This window comes from Ranitomeya variabilis, chromosome 6 (assembly GCF_051348905.1).
Source record: "Ranitomeya variabilis isolate aRanVar5 chromosome 6, aRanVar5.hap1, whole genome shotgun sequence".
NCBI lineage: Eukaryota > Metazoa > Chordata > Amphibia > Anura > Dendrobatidae > Ranitomeya > Ranitomeya variabilis.
In genome coordinates this window covers 24732191-24754380 of record NC_135237.1, presented here as the reverse complement: position 1 = coordinate 24754380, position 22190 = coordinate 24732191, and the positions used below count along the sequence as shown (strand labels likewise).

The window sequence follows — 22190 nt, the reverse complement described above, 5'->3', positions numbered from 1 at the left end:
AGGCACATCAGGGGCTCTCCAAATGCAACATGGCATCCCATCTCAATTCCAGTAAATTTTGCATTGAAAAGTCAAATGGCGCTCCTTCCCTTCCGAGCTCTGCCATGCGCCCAAACAGTGGTTTACCCCGACATATGGGGTATCAGCGTACTCAGGACAAATTGTACAACAAATTTTGGCGTCTATTTTCTCCTGTTACCCTTGGTAAAATAAAACAAATTGGAGCTGAAATAATTTTTTTGTGTTCATTTTTATTTAAACATTCCAAAAATTCCTGTGAAACACCTGAAGGGTTAATAAACTTATTGAATGTGGTTTTGAGCACCTTGGGGGGTGCAGTTTTTAGAATGGTGTCACACTTGGGTATTTTCTATCATATAGACCCCTCAAAATGACTTCAAATGAGATGTGGTCCCTAAAAAAAAATGGTGTTGTAAAAATGAGAAATTGCTGGTCAACTTTTAACCCTTATAACTCCGTCACAAAAAAAAATTTTGGTTCCAAAATTGTGCTGCTGTAAAGTAGACATGTGGGAAATGTTACTTATTAAGTATTTTGCGTGACATATGTCTGTGATTTAAGGGCATAAAAATTCAAAGTTGGAAAATTGCAAAATTTTCCAAATTTTTGCCAAATATTCATTTTTTTCACAAATAAACGCAAATTATATCGAATAAATTTTATCACTATCATGAAGTACAATATTTCACGAGAAAACAATGTCAGAATCGCCAAGATCCGTTGAAGCGTTCCAGAGTTATAACCTCATAAAGGGACAGTGGTTAGAATTGTAAAAATTGGCCTGGTCATTAACGTGCAAACCACCCTTGGGGGTGAAGGGGTTAAACAACACTTTTTATGGATATCTTTGAGAAATGGCTTTCTTCTTGCCACTCTTCCATAAAGGCCAGATATGTGCAGTGTACGACTGATTGTTGTCCTATGGACAGACTGTCCCACCTCAGCTGTAGATCTCTGCAGTTCATCCAGAGTGATCATGGGCCTCTTGGCTGCATCTCTGATCAGTCTTCTCCTTGTTTGAAATTAAATTTTAGAGGGACGGCCGGGTCTTGGTAGATTTGCAGTGGTATCATACTCCTTCCATTGGGATGTTTAAAATTTTGGAAATCATTTTGCATCCAAATCCGGCTTTAAACTTCTCCACAACTGTATCACGGACCTGCCTGTTGTGTTCCTTGGTCTTCATGATGCTCTCTGTGCTCTCTGAGACTATCACAGAGCAGGTGCATTTATACAGAGACTTGATTACACACAGGTGGATTATATTTATCATCATTAGGCATTTAGGACAACATTGGATCATTCAGAGATCCACAATGAACATCTGGAGAGAGTTTGCTGCACTGAAAGTAAAGGGGCCGAATAATATTTCACGCCCCACTTTTCAGTTTTTGAATTTCCACAAAAATTTAAAATAACCAATAAATTTCATTCAACTTCACAATTGTGTTCCACTTGTTGTTGATTCTTCACCAAAAATTTACATTTGGTATCTTTATGTTTGAAGCATGATATGTGGGAAAAGGTTGAAAAGTTCCAGGGAGCCGAATACTTTCATAAGGCAATGTATGTCATCTTTACGATCTGCTCCTATAACTAATAAGACAGGAATGTGGAATCAGAATGTGACCTTTGGATAAATGAATCCCATGGGTGAAATACGTCTGTGTGATGTCACAGAAGAAAAACAACAGACACACAAGGAGATTATGTCCAAAGCAGGGTGCCCTAAGCCGGAGATATGAAGCAATAGTTGCAGTCCAGTGCGCTGATCCTTTGGATTTAGTATTTAGCGAAAACCTCATTTGTAATAGTTAATGATGCATGATAGGGCACTGGGTGGTGTTTTCTTGATTTTTCCTTAGATAATGAGTTTTAGGTCGTTGATGTGCCCCCCATGGGTCAAAAATTCATAAATACAACCATACGTAAGAGCAATAGTTAGGTTTCCTTCGCATATCTATTTACTTGTTTACAACCATAGAAAATGGACCATTTTTCATCTGTTTTTCATCTGATTTGAATCCGTGTTTTTTATTTTTAGAATCCATTTCTAAAAGCTAAAACTGCACTGCACATGGGCATGTACAATGAATGTGTGAACGCAGTCGAAAATGAAAACTTCTGAATTGGTACATGACTTATGCTGGAAGAGATAATGGGGCAGATTTATTGAGATTGGTGGTTTTTACGCTAGTCTAAAAAAAAAAAGATCTTTGGAGTAATTAGCACCCCATTTATTCAAAGGTGCATGTCACTTAAAAATTGTTAGTAAATGAAGTCTACATCCTCTGTGGACAGGAGGTATTTTATGCAGTAATTTACTTTCTGGAGGTACACCACAGACGCTTTTTTAACTTTTGGTGACCATGATGCAGACATTGAAAATTTAAGACAATTTGCAACTTTTTGCTCAATTTGGAACTGTCATAAACTGTTTGATAAATCTTTGGCAAATCTTGGACATGTGGTTACTACACCTTCATACATCCATACATCTACACAGATATTTTAATATTAGTTTGGTTATTATTTTTTTCTTAAATCCAATAAGATTTTGTATTACCGATACAACTTCAACTCAAAGCCCTGTTAAGGATTTTCCAAAAGTTTCAACAAACCTTAAAAAAATAACTGTGATCAATTTAAAAAAAATTAAGAAAAAGGCTAAAATTCATTTTCAGCCCCACGCCAACCTTCTATACTGCCCTGTTACACACAGTTGCAGACAGTCATGAGACTCCACCGTCTTATATCTGCTTTAATATTTTTTAAAGTAGCAATTGGTCGGCATTGTCACCTAATTAGATCTGAAATTTTTGGAATTCGATTTTCATTGGAAGGTTTTGCCGGAAGAGCCAAAGACCGATGCAGAGGACCGAGAAGCTTGGGCTGAGATGTAGTAAGGATAGGCGAGGGATTAGCACAGGTGTTGTGTAAGGTATTTTATTATTTCAACCCCTTCTTGTCCCTCAAAAGAAGATAGAAAAATGTGATAATTTTGCTGTACTAGGGCAAATCAAAGGTTCAACAATTTGGAATTCTCGAGAATCTGACATTTGAGTGTAGATCGTAATGAACTTGATTTGTCCTGGATCAATTTGCTCATCTGTAACTGGATTTTATGAAATCATTTGTATTACAGTCTCCATTGTTTTGAAGGGGCGAACAACTCCTAGTATAAAGAACTGAGGTCAAGCTGCAATACCACATATAACCTATGTACAGAGGTGGTGCTGTTTTTGGGAAAACATGCCATGCTTTTCTAATCTAGAACAAACCCTCTTAAAGGGAGAAATTAATCAAGCTTTGCATTAGTCTACATGAAACGTCCATTGTCAAAATACAGACTGCAATTGCCAAAAAAAATGTGTCAAATTATGGAAATATCATGGTTAGGTTAAATAACTTACAATCAGAATACATTTAACTAATAACTATGAGTAATATTTACCTCCTCCCCATCTCAAACATCTTGCCAGATCGTTGCCGGTACCCAGAGGTAGGATAGCCACAGGAGGCTGTTTGGTCAAATTGGCCTTGTCTGTTGGAAAAATAAAGAGATAATATTCATCATGGCATAAAAAATAAATGGGGAGGTCTTACAAAGTTTGGGTACAATCTTCATCCATATAATAATAATAATAATAATAATAATAATAATTTTTGTTTATATAGCGCCAACATATTCCGCAGCACTTTACAACTTATAGAGGGGACTTGTACAGACAATAGACATTACAGCATAACAGAAATCACAGTTCAAAACAGATACCAGGAGGAATGAGGGCCCTGCTGCTCGCAAGCTACAAACTATGAGGAAAAGGGGAGACACGAGAGGTGGATCCATATCACCTGATTATTTCTTTACTTACACAAATAATCACCAATTACTGTTTCTCAGAAGGGTTATGAAACCATGTCTAATTTTATTACAAAAAGAGCACCACCCAATGTCTACAGAGTGGGTGCAGTATTGGAACTTTGCACTATTAGTTTAAATGGAGCTGAGCTGTAATACCAGACACAACCTGTAAATAAGGGGGGTGCTGTTTCTGGGGGAAAAAAATGAAAAAGATATGGGTTTTTGATCTTTGAAAACCAATTTTTTAGAAAAAATTCTAGATTTTGTAAGATAACTCTTCTTGATTTGCCATATAAGCCAAGCAGGTAATGTTAAGAAAAATATCAGGATGGCTATGAATTACGGTACATGTATGGTCCACTGATCACAATGATTGCCATGTAATGTTTCATTATTAGAGTCGACCAAAAAGATTCAATTGACCCTGGATCAGGGGTCACGTTGACAGTCAGTAGCTGCTGGACCAGAGCCCTGCAAACATCCTCCTCCTACCGGTATTCCTAGTGCTTCTGATCAACAGACCCATCGTGACGTCATGTTCGCCTTTTGCCGCAATGATGACATCACTCGAAAGCCTAATGATAAGAGGTGATGAGGATGCCAAGAGGAAAGAGGAGGTTCACAGTGCTCTGGCTAGGCAGCCACGGACCACCGATGTGGCTGCTGGACCAAGGTCCTGTGAATGCTCATATCTATTCATTATACAGCTTGTAATATAGCAGGGGGTGCTTAAAAAACTATAAAACTTGGGCAATAAATAACTTTTGGTTGTCATGACTGTAAATCCCGAGTTCTTTGGAATTTTGATGAGTGACAAGTAAAGGGATTGTCCTATTACTCCAAACCCTGCATAAAATGATGAAAAGGTCATCTCATTTATAAAGATTGCTATAGGATCTATGGCATGGATGATAAATTATTGATGGTCATGCCTGACAATTTCTCTGGAACCATCTAACCATCTGATGTCTATAGCGACCTGCCAACTCCCATCCACAGACGATTACGATAAATAGAAGTTGAGTTTCAATGTCTGATCCTTCTGTTCCCAAGGGAGATAAGTCACCAACAAAGTTGTGGGCTCGTACGAAGAAGAATTAAGAATTTTGAATTTCAATGCTCGATAGTATTATTTTCAGGAGACATAACCTGCAGCCAGATGTGTCTACACCTATCAGCCGTTCATTGCCCATACAGACAACGTACATACTCCGCCAAACCAATTGAGCATGCGCATGAGAATTTTTGTCTGACAATTATCCTACATGTATGACCATAACCACCACAAATGAAACAGTCTTACCACTCAATGTAATTGGGGTCTTCTAGCTATTACTTGGTCAAGATATTCAAGGATGGCCTTCAACACGCCCAATCCTCTCTCATACCATTGGTAAGATATTCCTAAGTTGTACAGTTGGAGCTTGACTGCTTTCACCCAGTGAAATACAGATGAACCCTTTGCGGCGCATGTTTGTATGGAGGTTTATATCGTATTACACTTTCTTACCAATGCAGTCTAAAATCCATCCGACTGTCCCATCCCCTCCGCAGGCAAGAACCCGAAAGTCTGCAACATCCCGAAAGAAATTCAACCTGAGACGGAAAAGACAATTGACGTGAAGCATTGCTAATGTCTAGAATTAAAATATTTCCAATTTTTGGGCTATATATGTTTCCCCTTTATTTAACTATAGCAGGGATTTAGTTGCTCTAATGGGTGCAGTGACAAGTTGGGAGATACAGCAGCTACTATGGCACCATTGGGTTCCATCAAATTTTAGAGGCGTAGTTAGTGAAGATAGCGTGTAAATTAAAACATTATTGTAAGATAACAAAAACGAGAAAAATAATTGTGGACATGAAGACACTTGTTGCTCATACCAAGGATCAAACTGAGCCCCCATTTAAGAGCAGGTTTTTGTTAAGTGCTGAGCTTGACTACCCATCTAAAACTTTTCCATTATCCTTGATCCAATCCTCAATGTCTGTGGCTCCTCTAGGGAGGGGATTCTTTCCTCTGGGGAGGAGACACGGCCTCAAAATTCAAAAGCAAACGCAAGTCCCTCTAGGAATGCCCCATGCCATAGGTGGTGCAAAGTTAGTTAAAATCATGACCTGGAGCCAATAGAATCCCGAAAAGATCCCTTTGACCCATATGAGTATAGTATTTAATGTCCTGTTCCCATTTTTGCATTAGGGTACATAGTTCCTGTTTTAGTGGGTTACTTCAATTCAGCAAATCTTATTAAATGAAATCACCTTGTTCTACTCCTAATTTTAACATTTTATTTTGCGCGGAAGAAGTTCCATATTTTTATTGTAGGATTGATCAGGACCTTTATAATTTATTGCAATGGAATTATCAGTTTGTTTCTTCTTTTTGAAAGCAAAAGGGGGGGGCAAATTTTTGTCCATCTCATTAAAAAAATGTGCAAATCAAAACAAAATGAATATAAAATATAAATAATAAAATATTGTAAAAATCGTACCGGCATGCATTTTTAAAAAAGCAAAGTAAAAAAATGTATTTAGTCTTACAACCTGCAGATAATCCCAGATAAATGTAGAAGCAAAGCTATTACCGCAAGCGCCAAACAATTATATCATTTATTAATGTTTCAAAAGTTGATATGAACGGATAATTTGTAGAATGGGGGAAAAACTTTCATGTGGTTTCAAATTATTATTTGGTAAAATTACAAATTTAAAAGATTAATTTTTGAAAAAAATAAATAACTTCACGGGGACGGAATAGAGAATATTACTCATGTAAATGTAAACATATATACAAGACGAAGCCTCCTACCCCGGCATAGGTCCGATCCCAGCAAGACTGTAAACCTGTCGTGGATTTAGAAGGTACTGAAATTTCCTATGTATCCTGCAGATAAAAAATAATGAAAGAAAACTTACAAGAAGTTTATGAAGTGACAAAAACAAAACATATTGGCATTTTATAGCACAATAAAGACATAGGACTCATTCGGAGCATATTTGTTAATCTCCTCTAATATTGAATGTGTTTTTTTTTTCTCCTACCCTTGATAAAAAATTCATTAATGTGATGGAAATTGTAAGAAAGAAAAATGGTTTTCATAATCAGATAGTAAAATAAAACTGAACGCTCCCTGTTGATCACATTCACGGTTCATATATTAAGTAATGTCTCGTAATATGAGGTATATTGATAATAATTATAGAAAGGCAAATGCTGAGTCTCGGCAATAAATTACGAGCTTATGTGTGACTGTGAGAACAAAAAAAGAGGACAATTTTACAAAATGTAAAAAAAAAAGAGTACCATGCCGTAATATTGTTATTATGGGCAGTTGAACTGTGGGTCTCGATAAACGTTTTGTCGGCAATAGTCAACAGAGTTTAGGGTTCTCGATAATCTTAAATGTGGTTACAAAATAAGAGAACCTGGAGTCCTCTTGACCGGACCAATATATCTGCTACGAGTATTAGACAATAGAGTTTAGAGGTTTCATGATATTTAAAACAGGTTTCCAAGGTGTAAGTATATAGCGTGACTTCCAACCATCCAACCAATGTTCTATGGGCAATGGACAGAGTTTACGGGTTCAACACTAATCTATAATATGATTACAAGGTGTAAGTACGTAGAGTGCCCTTGACCTGTCCAACAAATCTGTTATGAAAAATGGGTGATGGAGTTTATGGGTTCAACATAGATCTAAAATGTGGCTACAAGGTTTGGTAACATAGAGGGCTCTTCAACCAACCGGCCAATGCTCTATCAGCAATTGAGAGAATTTAATGATTACACACTGATCTAAAAGGTGTTCACTAGAGAGGATAAAATAAATTCAAGTGTAATTGAATCCTTCATAACCCTCATTCACAAACTTGCAAATTTTTATGTAATGTTATAACAAGGTGGCCACTGGCTGCCATTTTTCTTAGCCACTATAGACAGTTTTTATGTCAAACTTTTCGCTCACCTCTCCGGATACTCAGCTCTTTAGTGCCACTCGTCCATCTTCGCTCATGCTCGAATCTTCGGGCATCTTAAGCTGTGCCGAGACTTCCAGCTTTCATGTGGATGTGTCGGTTCTGCTCACGAAGGTCCTGGCGCACATCGCGACATCAAGATGATGTGCCCTCTGTGGGCTTGCGCAAATCCCTCTGGGCCTCATGAAAGCCAAAAGTCCAGCACAGCGTGAGAAGCCCGGGAAATCCAGCGAGAGTAGCTGGTGATCGGAAGATGAAAGGAGGGCTGAATGGATGGCAGTGAGTAATAGAGGGGCTGAAGAGGGACATTACATTTGCAGAGAATATTGAATTTCCCAGAAAAAAGACACGTGAACAGGTAAATTAGAATTTTGCCTGATCTGCTCATGTCTAGTGGTTATAAGATGTAACTACATAAAGTTCCCTTTAATGAACCTACATATGTTTTATGTGCAATGGACAAAGTTTAAAGGTTCCCCAGTAATTAAAAAAGTAGGTACATATTATGGATACGTAAAGTGACCATCAACCAACTGGCAAATGTTCTTCAGCAATGGTCTACAGAGCTTATGGGTTCCACACTCATCTAAAATGGAGTTAGAAGGTTTGAGTATGTTTTGTCCTCGGCCTAAATGACATAAGTGAATTATAAGCAGAGTTTAGGGGTTCCACACTAATCTGAAGTATGGTTGAGGTATAAGTACAGAAAGTGCCATACATCTGCCAGAAGTATGCTCTCTGGGCAATGGTCAACAAAGTTTATGGGTTCTGTCATGATCTCTGCAGGCAGAGATCATAGCAAGCCTATAGAGGGACAAGCTCTCGGAAGATGGAACTATACTGACCATGAACTAAGCCTGCCGCGCAACTAGAAATAGCCAGGTAGCATTTCCTATTTATCGCTAGATGCCCAGCTCTGGCCTAAGACCTAAATAGCTAGCAGAGGGAAATATAAGACCTGGCTCACCTCTAGAGAAATATTCCAAAGAAGACAGTAGCCCCCCACATATAATGACGGTGAGTTCAGATGAAACAACAAACGCAGCAGGAAAATAGTCTTAGCAAATTTGAGGTCCGCTTACTAGATAGCAGAAGACAGATAGTATACTTTCATGGTCAGCAGAAAAACACTAACAAAACACCATCCAGAGATTACCTTAAACTCTGGCATTAACTCATAACGCCAGAGTAGCAATCGCTGATCAACGAGAGCTTTCCAGACACAGTAACAAAACTTCAGCTGTGAACTGGAACAAATAGGCAAAACAAAACATGGACAAAAGTCCAACTTATCTAGTAGTTGTCTAGAAGCAGGAACAAGCACTGAGAGGCATCAGATAACATTGTTGACCGGCAAGAAACCACCAGAGAAATGAGCTTAAATAGCGACACCCACTACTGATGGAACCAGGTGAAACAGGAAAGAGGATGACAAGTCCAATTCCACAAGCAGCCACCGGGGGAGCCCAGAATCCAAATTCACAACAGTACCCCCCCCTCAAGGAGGGGGCACCGAACCCTCACCAGATCCACCAGGGCGACCAGGATGAGCCCTATGGAAGGCACGAACAAGATCAGAAGCATGAACATCAGATGCATTGACCCAAGAATTATCCTCCTGGCCGTAACCCTTCCAGTTGACCAGATACTGGAGTTTCCGTCTGGAAACACGAGAGTCCAAAATTTTCTCCACAACGTACTCCAACTCACCCTCAACCAACACCGGAGCAGGAGGCTCAACTGAAGGTACAACAGGTACCTCATACCTGCGCAATAACGACCGATGAAAAACGTTATGAATGGAAAAGGACGCAGGGAGGTCCAAACGGAAAGAAACAGGATTAAGAATCTCCAATATTCTATAAGGGCCGATGAACCGAGGTTTAAACTTAGGAGAAGAGACCCTCATAGGGACAAAACGAGAAGACAACCACACTAAATCTCCAACACAAAGCCGAGAACCAACACGACGATGACGGTTGGCAAAACGCTGAGTCTTCTCCTGGGACAACTTCAAATTGTCCATAACCTGCCCCCAGATGTGATGCAATCTCTCCACCACCGCATCCACTCCAGGACAATCCGAGGATTCCACCTGACCGGAGGAAAATCGAGGGTGAAACCCCGAATTACAGAAAAACGGGGACACCAAGGTGGAAGAACTGGCCCGATTATTGAGGGCGAACTCTGCCAATGGCAAAAAAGCAACCCAATCATCCTGGTCAGCAGAGACAAAACACCTCAGATATGTCTCAAGGGTCTGATTAGTCCGCTCGGTCTGGCCATTAGTCTGAGGGTGAAAAGCAGATGAAAAAGACAAATCTATGCCCATCCTAGCACAGAATGCCCGCCAAAATCTAGACACAAATTGGGTACCTCTGTCAGAAACAATATTCTCAGGAATACCGTGCAATCGGACAACATTCTGAAAAAACAGAGGAACCAACTCAGAAGAAGAAGGCAACTTGGGCAGAGGAACCAAATGGACCATTTTAGAGAAACGGTCACAGACCACCCAGATGACAGACATCTTCTGGGAAACAGGCAGATCTGAAATAAAATCCATCGAGATGTGTGTCCAAGGCCTCTTAGGAATAGGCAAGGGCAACAGCAGTCCGCTAGCCCGAGAACTACAAGACTTGGCCCGAGCACAAACGTCACATGACTGCACAAAGACTCGCACATCTCGTGACAGGGAAGGCCACCAGAAGGATCTTGCCACCAAATCCCTGGTACCAAAAATTCCGGGATGACCTGCCAATGCAGAAGAATGTACCTCAGAGATGACTCTGCTGGTCCAATCATCCGGAACAAACAGTCTATCAGGCGGACAACGATCCGGTCTATCCGCCTGAAACTCTTGCAAGGACCGCCGCAGATCAGGAGAAACGGCCGACAAAATTACTCCCTCCCTAAGGATACCTGTGGGTTCAGAATTACCAGGAGAGTCCGGGTCAAAACTCCTAGAAAGGGCATCTGCCTTAACATTCTTAGAACCCGGTAGGTATGACACCACAAAATTAAAGCGAGAAAAAAATAAAGACCAGCGCGCCTGTCTAGGATTCAGGCGTCTGGCAGTCTCAAGATAAATCAAATTTTTGTGGTCAGTCAATACCACCACCTGATGCCTAGCCCCCTCGAGCCAATGGCGCCACTCCTCAAACGCCCACTTCATGGCCAAAAGCTCCCGATTCCCAACATCATAATTCCGCTCTGCGGGCGAAAATTTGCGAGAAAAGAAGGCACAAGGCCTAATGACGGAGCAGTCGGAACCTTTCTGCGACAACACTGCCCCAGCTCCGATCTCCGAAGCGTCAACCTCAACCTGAAAAGGCAGATTCACATCAGGCTGACGCAACACAGGGGCAGAGGCAAAACGGCGCTTAAGCTCCTGAAAGGCCTCTACAGCATGAGGGGACCAATTAGCAACATCAGCGCCTTGTCTGGTCAAATCAGTCAGTGGTTTAACGACATCCGAAAAACCAGCAATAAATCGGCGGTAAAAGTTGGCAAAGCCCAAAAATCTCTGAAGACCCTTAAGAGAGGAGGGCTGAGTCCAGTCACAAATAGCTTGCACCTTGACGGGATCCATCTCAATGGAAGAGGGAGAAAAAATATACCCCAAAAAGGAAATTTTCTGGACCCCAAAAACGCACTTAGACCCCTTCACACATAAAGAATTAGACCGCAGAACCTGAAAAACTCTCCTGACCTGCTGGACATGAGAGTCCCAGTCATCAGAAAAAATCAGAATATCATCCAGATATATTATCATAAATTTATCCAGAAAATCGCGGAAAATATCATGCATAAAAGACTGGAAAACTGAAGGGGCATTAGAAAGACCAAAAGGCATGACCAAATACTCAAAGTGGCCCTCGGGCGTATTAAATGCGGTCTTCCACTCATCCCCCTGCCTGATCCGCACCAAATTATACGCCCCACGAAGATCAATTTTAGAGAACCACTTAGCACCCTCTATACGAGCAAACAAATCAGTAAGCAATGGCAATGGGTATTGATACTTAACAGTGATCTTATTCAGAAGCCGATAATCAATACATGGTCTCAAAGAGCCGTCTTTTTTTGAGACAAAGAAAAACCCAGCTCCCAAGGGAGAAGAAGATGGACGAATATGTCCCTTTTCCAAAGACTCCTTTATATATTCCCGCATAGCAGCATGTTCCGGCACAGACAAATTAAACAAACGACCCTTTGGATATTTACAACCCGGTATCAAATCTATGGCACAATCGCACTCACGGTGCGGAGGTAACGACCCAAGCTTGGGTTCGTCAAAGACGTCTTGATAATCAGAGAGGAACTCAGGGACTTCAGAGGGAATGGACGACGAAATAGAAACCAAAGGTACGTCCCCATGAATACCCTTACATCCCCAGCTCAACACAGACATTGCTCTCCAGTCCAAGACTGGGTTGTGAGACTGCAACCATGGCAATCCCAGTACCAAATCGTCATGTAAATTATACAGCACCAGGAAACGAATAATCTCCTGGTGATCCGGATTGATACGCATGGTTACTTGTGTCCAGTATTGTGGTTTATTATTAGCCAATGGGGTGGAGTCAATCCCCTTCAGAGGAATAAGAGTCTCCAAAGGCTCTAAATCAAAACCACAACGATTGGCAAAGGACCAATCCATAAGACTCAGAGCGGCGCCAGAGTCAACATAAGCGTCCGTGGCAATGGATGACAAAGAGCAAATCAGGGTTACAGACAAAATAAACTTAGACTGAATGGTGCCAATGGAAACAGACTTATCAAGCTTCTTTGTACGCCTAGAGCATGCTGATATAACATGAGTAGAATCCCCACAATAGAAACACAATCCATTCTTCCGTCTAAAATTCTGTCGCTCGCTCCTGGACAGAATTCTATCACACTGCATACTTTCTGGCGTCTTTTCCATAGACACCGCCAGATGGTGCACCGGTTTGCGCTCCCGCAGACGCCTATCAATCTGAATAGCCATTGTCATGGACTCATTCAGACCTGCAGGCAAAGGGAACCCCACCATAACATCCTTAACGGCATCAGAGAGACCTTCTCTGAAAGTTGCCGCCAAGGCGCACTCATTCCACTGAGTAAGCACAGACCATTTACGGAATTTTTGGCAGAAAACTTCAGCTTCGTCTTGCCCCTGAGATAGTGCCATCAAAGTTTTTTCTGCCTGAAGTTCCAAATGAGGTTCCTCATAAAGCAAGCCCAAGGCCAGAAAAAACGCATCCACATCGCGTAACGCAGGATCCCCTGCTGGCAATGAGAAGGCCCAATCTTGAGGGTCACCCCTGAGCAAGGAAATCACAATCCTAACCTGCTGAGCAGGGTCTCCAGCTGAACGAGACTTCAGGGACAAATAAAGCTTACAATTATTTCGGAAATTCTGGAAGCTAGCTCTATTCCCTGTGAAGAACTCCGGCAAAGGAATTCTCGGTTCAGATACCGGAGCATGTACCACAAAATCTTGTAAATTTTGTACTTTCGTGATGAGATTATTCAAACCCGCAGTTACACTCTGGAGATCCATTATTGTCAGGTGCACACAGAGCATACAGAGATTAGGAGGAGAGAGAGAAAAAAGACTGCAGCAAGGCAGACTGGAGGAAAAAAAAAAAAAAAAATTCCAGCAGACTTCTTATAACTCTCCTTCCTCAACCTGGGTCTTTAACACTTTACGGGCCGGTCAAACTGTCATGATCTCTGCAGGCAGAGATCATAGCAAGCCTATAGAGGGACAAGCTCTCGGAAGATGGAACTATACTGACCATGAACTAAGCCTGCCGCGCAACTAGAAATAGCCAGGTAGCATTTCCTATTTATCGCTAGATGCCCAGCTCTGGCCTAAGACCTAAATAGCTAGCAGAGGGAAATATAAGACCTGGCTCACCTCTAGAGAAATATTCCAAAGAAGACAGTAGCCCCCCACATATAATGACGGTGAGTTCAGATGAAACAACAAACGCAGCAGGAAAATAGTCTTAGCAAATTTGAGGTCCGCTTACTAGATAGCAGAAGACAGATAGTATACTTTCATGGTCAGCAGAAAAACACTAACAAAACACCATCCAGAGATTACCTTAAACTCTGGCATTAACTCATAACGCCAGAGTAGCAATCGCTGATCAACGAGAGCTTTCCAGACACAGTAACAAAACTTCAGCTGTGAACTGGAACAAATAGGCAAAACAAAACATGGACAAAAGTCCAACTTATCTAGTAGTTGTCTAGAAGCAGGAACAAGCACTGAGAGGCATCAGATAACATTGTTGACCGGCAAGAAACCACCAGAGAAATGAGCTTAAATAGCGACACCCACTACTGATGGAACCAGGTGAAACAGGAAAGAGGATGACAAGTCCAATTCCACAAGCAGCCACCGGGGGAGCCCAGAATCCAAATTCACAACAGGGTTCCAAACTATCCTTAAATGTCGACAGAACATAATAGTGCATTGTGTGCCTTTGACCTGATTGACACATGTTCCAACTGGAACTGAACACCAGGGTTTGGGGGTTTCCACACTAATCTAAACTGAGGTTACAAAGCACAAAGTGTGAGTATGTAAAATGACCTCAGCCTGCCAGATATGGTCTGTAGGCGATATAAATTCTATCGTTCCACAATACTCTAAAATGTGGTAACGGTGTATTTCAGTGCCCTAAACATAACCTAGATACATTATGTTGTTTGGGTAATGATTCTACAACACTAATCAAAAATGAGTTTAGGGCCTCCGACAATAGGTGTAGCTGATAGTGATGAGCGAGTGTACTCGTTGCTCAGGTTTTCCAGAGCACACTCGGGTGGTCTCCGATTATTTGAGACTGCTCGGAGATTTAGTTTTCTTTGCTGCAGCTGCATGATTTGCGGCTACTAGACAGCTTGATTAGCAACCAGGGAACCCCCACATGTACTCAGGCTGGCTAGCAGCTGTAAATCATGCGGCTGTGTCAACAAAAACAAAATCTCCGAGCAGTCAAAAATACTCGGAGACCACCCGAGCGTGCTCTGGAAAACCCAAGCGACGAGTACACTCACTCATCACTAGTAGCTGACAATTTTTTTGGTCCTACTACACACAAGGCATAGGGGAGAGGCTCCTGCTGCAGCCAGTTGTCTTACAGCCAGACACAAGGCAGTGAGAAAGAGGAGGAGATGAACATGGCTGAGCTCCTGAGGCACATAGAGAAGTTTGTTTTACAACTCAGCTCAGTTTTAACTGCAACATGAGACAATACATGATGAATGGAGAGTAGAAGATGAGGACTGAAAATACTGGGGTATTTTTATGTCAATTTTCTTGGTTTAGTGCTACTTTAAATTTACATACATAATTATTCACATGTTGTTCTTAAAGGTTGGAATTGGTCTGAGAAGGCAGGGAATTTACATACCTTTCACCTTGTTTTCCACCACTTTTTGGATTTACAAAGATCAGAAGAGGATGTGTTCCTGCAATTGGAGTAATCTGGAGTAATCAAAAAGTAAAATTACCATGACTAGTAATAACACTAGATCATAATCATAGCATTAATTTTTGTCCCTATATTCAGCGACCACTTTTGCAATTTTTCTTAAGAAAACAAGCAAAACTAAGGCAAAAGTTTATAAAGTAAGTGATTCACTGACCTGTTCCTGACCATAAAAGTTCACGTGTTTCGAGGCATATGCCTGTTACTCATCGTTTGTCTCAAAACACATCAACTTTTATGCTCTAATAAGGGACTTTTTCCATACAAGTCTTTTTTGGCATGCCATCCTTTCACTGCAATGTTTTTAATTATTGAAAAATAAAGCTTTATACTTTTTAGATGTGCCAGATTTTTGATTTTTGGATCATACTCGTAATCTGGACTCTGGGTAACACCATTGTAGGGGAGGATGAGAGCACTGGATGTGGCTTGCAACCATATCGTAGAATTGAATGTGGCTTTTAAGGTAAGAAAGATTGCGGAATAGCTAATTGTGATGGCCATTCGTATTCAAGGGTATAAATCGGGGGACATGATTATGTTTTTTAAGTGGGATTGCACATTGCGAGAAGTCATGAATTTTTTAGCGATAGAAAAAAATATGCCTGAGGAAGGAGTAGGATCTACTCTGAAACGCGTTGTAATAAATTAGTTTTTTTCACCCTTACCACCTTTGTTGGCGGAAGAGCTCAGGATCTACCTCACTCTTCGATCCTTTCCATGAATTTTTGAGTGGTCCTGATCCTGAATTTAATTTTATTATACTCAATTATTTCTCAACTCTCCTATATTGGCCCGAAAAGGGTTGTCCCAAGATCTAGAGATTTTCCAAAAATCCTAGAGCCAATATGAAATTGTAAATGCACAATAACTGCGCCAACATTTCCCCCAAAAAGCTCCACTATGACTCCAGGCATACATGATTGTGAACCCATCAAGATCGGTAATTGTGCAGCTCAAAATGTATAATATGTGATGCAGCAAAAAAAATACTGCGTTCACACACGGGGGAAGTAAGAGAACTTGAACTGCGCATGCGCACTCCTTGCAGTGCCACTGGCAATAATGCGCATGCGCCATCTCAATGCGCAAGGAGAGGAGAAGACCAGCTCAAACCTCTTGAATTAAGAGCTACAGAAGGACATTGTCAAAGACAATGATGGACAGCGATGGAGAGAATCCTTCGTACTGCCTCATTTTTGGCAATTGATTGTATTGACAAATTTTGATTGTTTTTGACATATGATAGAATAGTTCGTCTTTTTTCGAAGCAAAATTTTAAAAAATATATATTAATTGTCTTTTTTCGAAGCAATATTTAAAAAAATATATATAAATTAAAAATAAGAAATAATAATTCATTCTCTTAAAAACAGAAACAAAAATCATCAATTGCCCAAAGTGGCAAAAATTCTCAAAAATACTATTTTTTTTTAACTTTTGGAAATACAGAATGAAAGGAAATCTTAAAAAAGTACAAACCTACAAACTCAGGCGCTGGGAAGGAGGATATATTACCCAGACTAATACGGAGTTTGCTACAGTTAATTAATTTATTAACATGTTTAGAAAATACATTAACAAAGCGAATAAATATAATTTAGCGAAAACAAGAACAAACAAAAAAAAAACTCTCACTAAAGATTCAGCTCATGGAAATACAAAGCGTTCCGTGTAATAATAATTGCAGTTGTCAAACGTATAAGTAATACATTCACTGCTGCTTAATATAATACTGGAACTAATTAAAATTGATTAAACATTTCACGGCTCGCCCTCTTGCATATTACCAAGGTATTGACATCCAGGGTTTCTTTCATTTTTCATCAATTTTAGTTATTTATTTCAATTTCAATAACCATAAAATCATCTATTGTAGCGAAGGATAAACTAAACTTAACATGACAAAGATAAAGTGCTTAGCCCACGTCCCTATGGACCCAGGTTAATTAATGAGCCTCATCCTAAGGTTATACATGATCTATTACTTCCTCTAATTAGAAGTAATAATCATGATCATTATTCTGGTTAGCAAGAATGGAATAAGATGAATGTGCTTAAGTATGATTAATAAGAAGAGAAAAAGAAGAAATTCAGATGATCACGGCCAAACCTAACATATTAGTCCTGACTCCGGCAAGAAGTTCTATCATATTCTCATTTTACAACTGCGAATTGAATTAACTGGAATATGAGCATTTCTTATTTTTCTTCATTTGTTTTTGCATTTTCCTAATGAGCGGAATGTTAAACCCATCATCAGATCATTTCTTTATCGTTTAGATATTTTTTCTTCATTTTTTTATGTTTCTTTTAAACCAATAAAAATTTTAAAATTGAAAATATATTAAAGAAATATTTATAATTAGAAAATATAAAAAAATTGACTATAGCTTATTTTTTTATTACATGAAAGATTTAATATCACTTGGTTTTATCAGATTTTAAGTTAAAGCGATGGATCCATTATTAGTCTGGATCTACCCTCACCTATTGTATCTTCACCCACCCCTTGTAGATTGTGAGCCCTCGTGGGCAGGGTCCTCTCTCCTCCTGTACCAGGCATGACTTGTATTGTTTAAGATTATTGTACTTGTTTTTATTATGTATACCCCTCCTCACATGTAAAGCACCATGGAAAAAATGGCGCTATAATAATAAATAATAATAATATTACCATGTTGGATATTTATTATCATTGTAATTTATTTACTTATTTTGTCATTTTGATTTATGAACCCTTCACTATAATAAGGAATTTTGCTTGACAAATGGGTCTGTCTTAACCCCTTAACGACCGCCGATACGCCTTTTAACGGCGGCCGCTAAGGGTACTTAAACCACAGCGCCGTTAATTAACGGCGCTGTGGAAAAAGTGAATAGCGCCCCCCAGAGTCGGATTTTCTCTGTGGTCTCGGTTGCCGAGGGTAGCCGAGACCCCAGAGAACATGATTCGTGGGGTTTTTACCGACCCCTGAGTTGCGATCGCCGGTAATTAACCGTTTACCGGTGGTCGCAACAAAAAAAAACAAACCGCGATATGCCATTTAATTTCTCTGTCCTCCGATGTGATCGCACATCGGAGGACAGAGAAATAGGGTCCCCGATGGCCCCCGATAGCCCCCCAATACTCACCTATCTCCCCTGGTGCTCCTCGTGGCTCCCGATGGGCGCCGCCATCTTTTTTCCGGGAAAAAATGGCGGGCGCATGCGCAGTGCGCCCGCCGCCCGGCACCCGGAAGAACTTTGGGGTCTCGGCTGCCGGGGGTAGCCGAGACCCCAAAGAACATGATCGGGGTCGGTTTGCACCGACCCCTGTTTTGCGATCGCCGGTAATTAACAGTTTACCGGCGACCGCAAAAAAAAAAAAAAAGCGATCTGTAATTCTCTGTCCTCTGATGTGATCGCACATCAGAGGACAGAGAAATAGGGGGATTCGGGGACCCTATCATACTCACCCGGTGTCCCTGGGTCCTCTTCTGTCTCCTCCTGCAGGAGAGACGAGTTGGGGCTAAAATTATGGTTAGGGTTAGGGTTAGGGCTAGGGTTAGGGTTAGGGTTAGGGTTAGGGCTAGGGTTAGAGTTAGGGTTAAGGCTAGGGTTAGGGTTAGGGTTGGGGCTAAATTTAGGGTTAGGGTTAGGGCTAGGGTTAGGATTAGGCTACTTTCACACTTGCGTTTTTTGGCTTCCGTTGCAATGCGTCGTTGGAGAAAAAACGCATCCTGCAAAAGTGCTTGCAGGATGCCTTTTTTCTCCATTGTCTTGCATTAGCGACGCATTTCGACTGATTGCCACACGTCGCATCCGTCGTGCGACGGATGCGTCGTGCTTTGGCGGACCGTCGGCACAAAAAAAGCTACATGTAACTTTTTTGTGTGACGTGTCCGCCATTTCCGACCGCACATGCGCGGCCGGAACTCCGCCCCCGCCTCCCCGCACCTCACAAAGGGGCAGCGGATGCGTTGAAAAAACAGCATCTGCTGCACCCGTTGTGCGGCGCTTACAACGCTAGCGTCGGTACGTCGGCCCGACACACTGCGATGGGCCGAGTATGACGCTAGTGTGAAAGTAGCCTTAGGCTTCTTTCACACTTGCGTCGGTACGGGGCGGTCGCAATGCGTCGGCCCGACGTACCGACGCACGTTGTGAAAATTGTGCACAACATGGGCAGCGGATGCAGTTTTTCAACGCATCCGCTGCCCAGTCTATGTCCTGGGGAGGAGTTACGGCCACGCATGCGCGGAAATGGCGGACGCGACGTACAAAAAAAAGGTTACATTGAACTTTTTTTGTGACGACGGGGCTAAAGTTATGGTTAGGGTTGGGGCTAAAGTTAGGGTTAGGGTTGGGGCTAAAGTTAGGGTTAGAGTTGGGATTAGGGTTAGGGTTTGGATTAGGGTTGGGATTAGGTTACGTTTGGGATTAGGGTTGGGATTAGGGTTACGTTTGGGATTAGGGTTGGGATTAGGGTTAGGGTTGGGATTAGGGTTGGGATTAGGGTTAGGGGTGTGTTGATTTAGGGTTTTGATTAGGGTTATGGTTAGGGTTGAGATTAGGGCTGTTTTGGGGTTAGGGTTGTGATTATCGTTAGGGTTGTGATTAGGATTATGGATCGGGTTGAGATTAGGGTTAGGGGTGTGTTGGAGTTAGGGTTGGAGTTATAATTTGGGGGTTTCCACTGTTTAGGTACATCAGGGGGTCTCCAAACACGACAGCCAATTTTGAGCTAAAAAAGTCAAATGGTGCTCCCTCCCTTCTGAGCTCTGCCGTGCGCCCAAACAGTGGTTTACCCCCACTTATGGGGCATCAGCGTACTCGGGATAAATTGGACAACAACTTTTGGGGTCCAATTTCTCCTGTTACCCTTGTGAAAATAAAAACTTGGGGGCTAAAAATCTTTTTTGTGGGAAAAAAAATATTTTTTTATTTTCGCTACTCTGCATTATAAACTTCTGTGAAGCACTTGAGCATTCAAAGTTCTCACCACATATCTGGATAAGTTCCTTAGGGGGTCTAGTTTCCAAAATTTGGTCACTTGTGGGGGTTTCTACTGTTTAGGTACATCAGGGGCTCTGCAAACACAACATAACACCCACAGACAATTCTATCAAAGTCTGAATTCCAAAATGGCGCTCCTTCTCTTCCGAGCTCTGACGTGTGCCAAAACAGTGGTTTACCCCCACATATGGGGTACCAGCATACTCAGGACAAATTGGAGAACAAATATTGGCATCCAATTTCTCTTGTTACCCTTGTGAAAATAAAAACTTGTGGGCTAAAAAATCTTTTTTGTGGAAAAAAAAAATATTTTCTATTTTCACTACTCTGCATTATAAACTTCTGTGAAGCACTTGGGCATTCAAAGTTCTCACCACATATCTAGATAAGTTCCTTGGGGGGTCTAGTTTTCAAAATGGGGTCACTTGTGGGGGGTTTCTACTGTTTAGGTACATCAGTGGCTCTGCAAACGCAACATAACGCCCGCAGACCATTCTATCAAAGCCTGCATTTCAAAATGGCGCTCCTTCCCTTCCGAGCTCTGCCGTGCGCCCAAACAGTGGTTTACCCCCACATATTGGGTACCAGCATACTCAGGACAAATTGGAAAACAACTTTTGGGGTCCAATTTCTCTTGTTACCCTTGTGAAAATAAAAATTTGGGGGCTAAAAAAATCTTTTTTGTGGGAAAAAAAATATTTTTTATTTTCACGACTCTGCATTATAAACTTCTGTGATGCACTTGGGCATTCAAAGTTCTCACTACACATCTAGATAAATTCCATGGGGGGTCTAGTTTCCAAAATGGGGTCACTTTTGGGGGGTTTCTACTGTTTAGGCACATCAGGGGCTCTCCAAATGCGACATGGCGTCCGATCTCAATTCCAGTCAATTTTGCATTGAAAAGTCAAATGGCGCTCCTTTGCTTCCGAGCTCAGCCATGCGCCCAAACAGTGGTTTACCCCCACATATGGGGTGTTGGCGTACTCAAGACAAATTGTACATCAACTTCTGGGGTCCATTTTCTCCTGTTACCCTTGGTAAAATAAAAATTTGGAGGCAAAAAATCATTTTTGTAGAAAAAATTCGATTTTTTTATTTTCACGGCTCTACGTTATAAACTTCTGTGAAGCACCTGGGGGTTTAAAGTGCTCACCACACATCTAGATAAGTTCCTTAAGGGGTCTAGTTTCCAAAATGGTATCACTTGTGGGGGTTTCCACTGTTTAGGCACATCAGCGGCTCTCCAAACATGACATGGCGTCCGATCTCAATTCCAGCCAATTCTACATTGAAAAAGTAAAACGACACTCCTTCTCTTCCAAGCTCTGCGGTGCGCCCAAACAGTGGTTTACCCCCACATATGGGGTATCAACGTACTCAGGAGAAATTGCACAACATCTTTTGTGGTCTAATTTCTCCTGTTACCCTTGTGAAAATAAAAATTTGGGGGCAAAAAGATAATTTTTGTAGAAAAAATGCGATTTTTTATTTTCACGGCTCTACGTTATAAACTTCTGTGAAGCACTTGGGGGTACAAAGTGCTCACTACACATCTAGATAAGTTCCTTAAGGGGTCTAGTTTCCAAAATGGTATCACTTGTGGGGGGTTTCCACTGTTTAGGCACATCAGGGGCTCTCCAAACGCGACATGGCATCCGATCTCAATTCCAGCCAATTCTGCATTGAAAAAGTCAAACGGTGCTCCTTCACTTCCAAGCTCTGCGGTGCGCCCAAACAGTGGTTTACCTCCACATATGGGGTATCGAGGGTATCGACGTACTCAGGAGAAATTGCACAACAACTTTTGTGGTTTAATTTCTCCTGTTACCCTT

General features: G+C 41.3%; 1 protein-coding gene across 3 annotated transcripts in view; it reads right to left on the bottom strand.

The window, feature by feature from the left end:
• DGKB (diacylglycerol kinase beta) overlaps window positions 1-22190 on the bottom strand; it is a 655304-nt gene that overhangs the window by 318150 nt on the left and 314964 nt on the right. For all 3 annotated transcript variants that reach the window (XM_077268080.1, XM_077268081.1, XM_077268082.1), the window contains exons 15-18: window positions 15280-15353; window positions 6696-6770; window positions 5397-5482; window positions 3476-3565 (exon numbers count right to left, since the gene is read on the bottom strand). In XM_077268080.1, the coding sequence (XP_077124195.1) occupies window positions 3476-3565; window positions 5397-5482; window positions 6696-6770; window positions 15280-15353 (325 nt within the window). The remainder of the gene's footprint in view (window positions 1-3475; window positions 3566-5396; window positions 5483-6695; window positions 6771-15279; window positions 15354-22190) is intronic.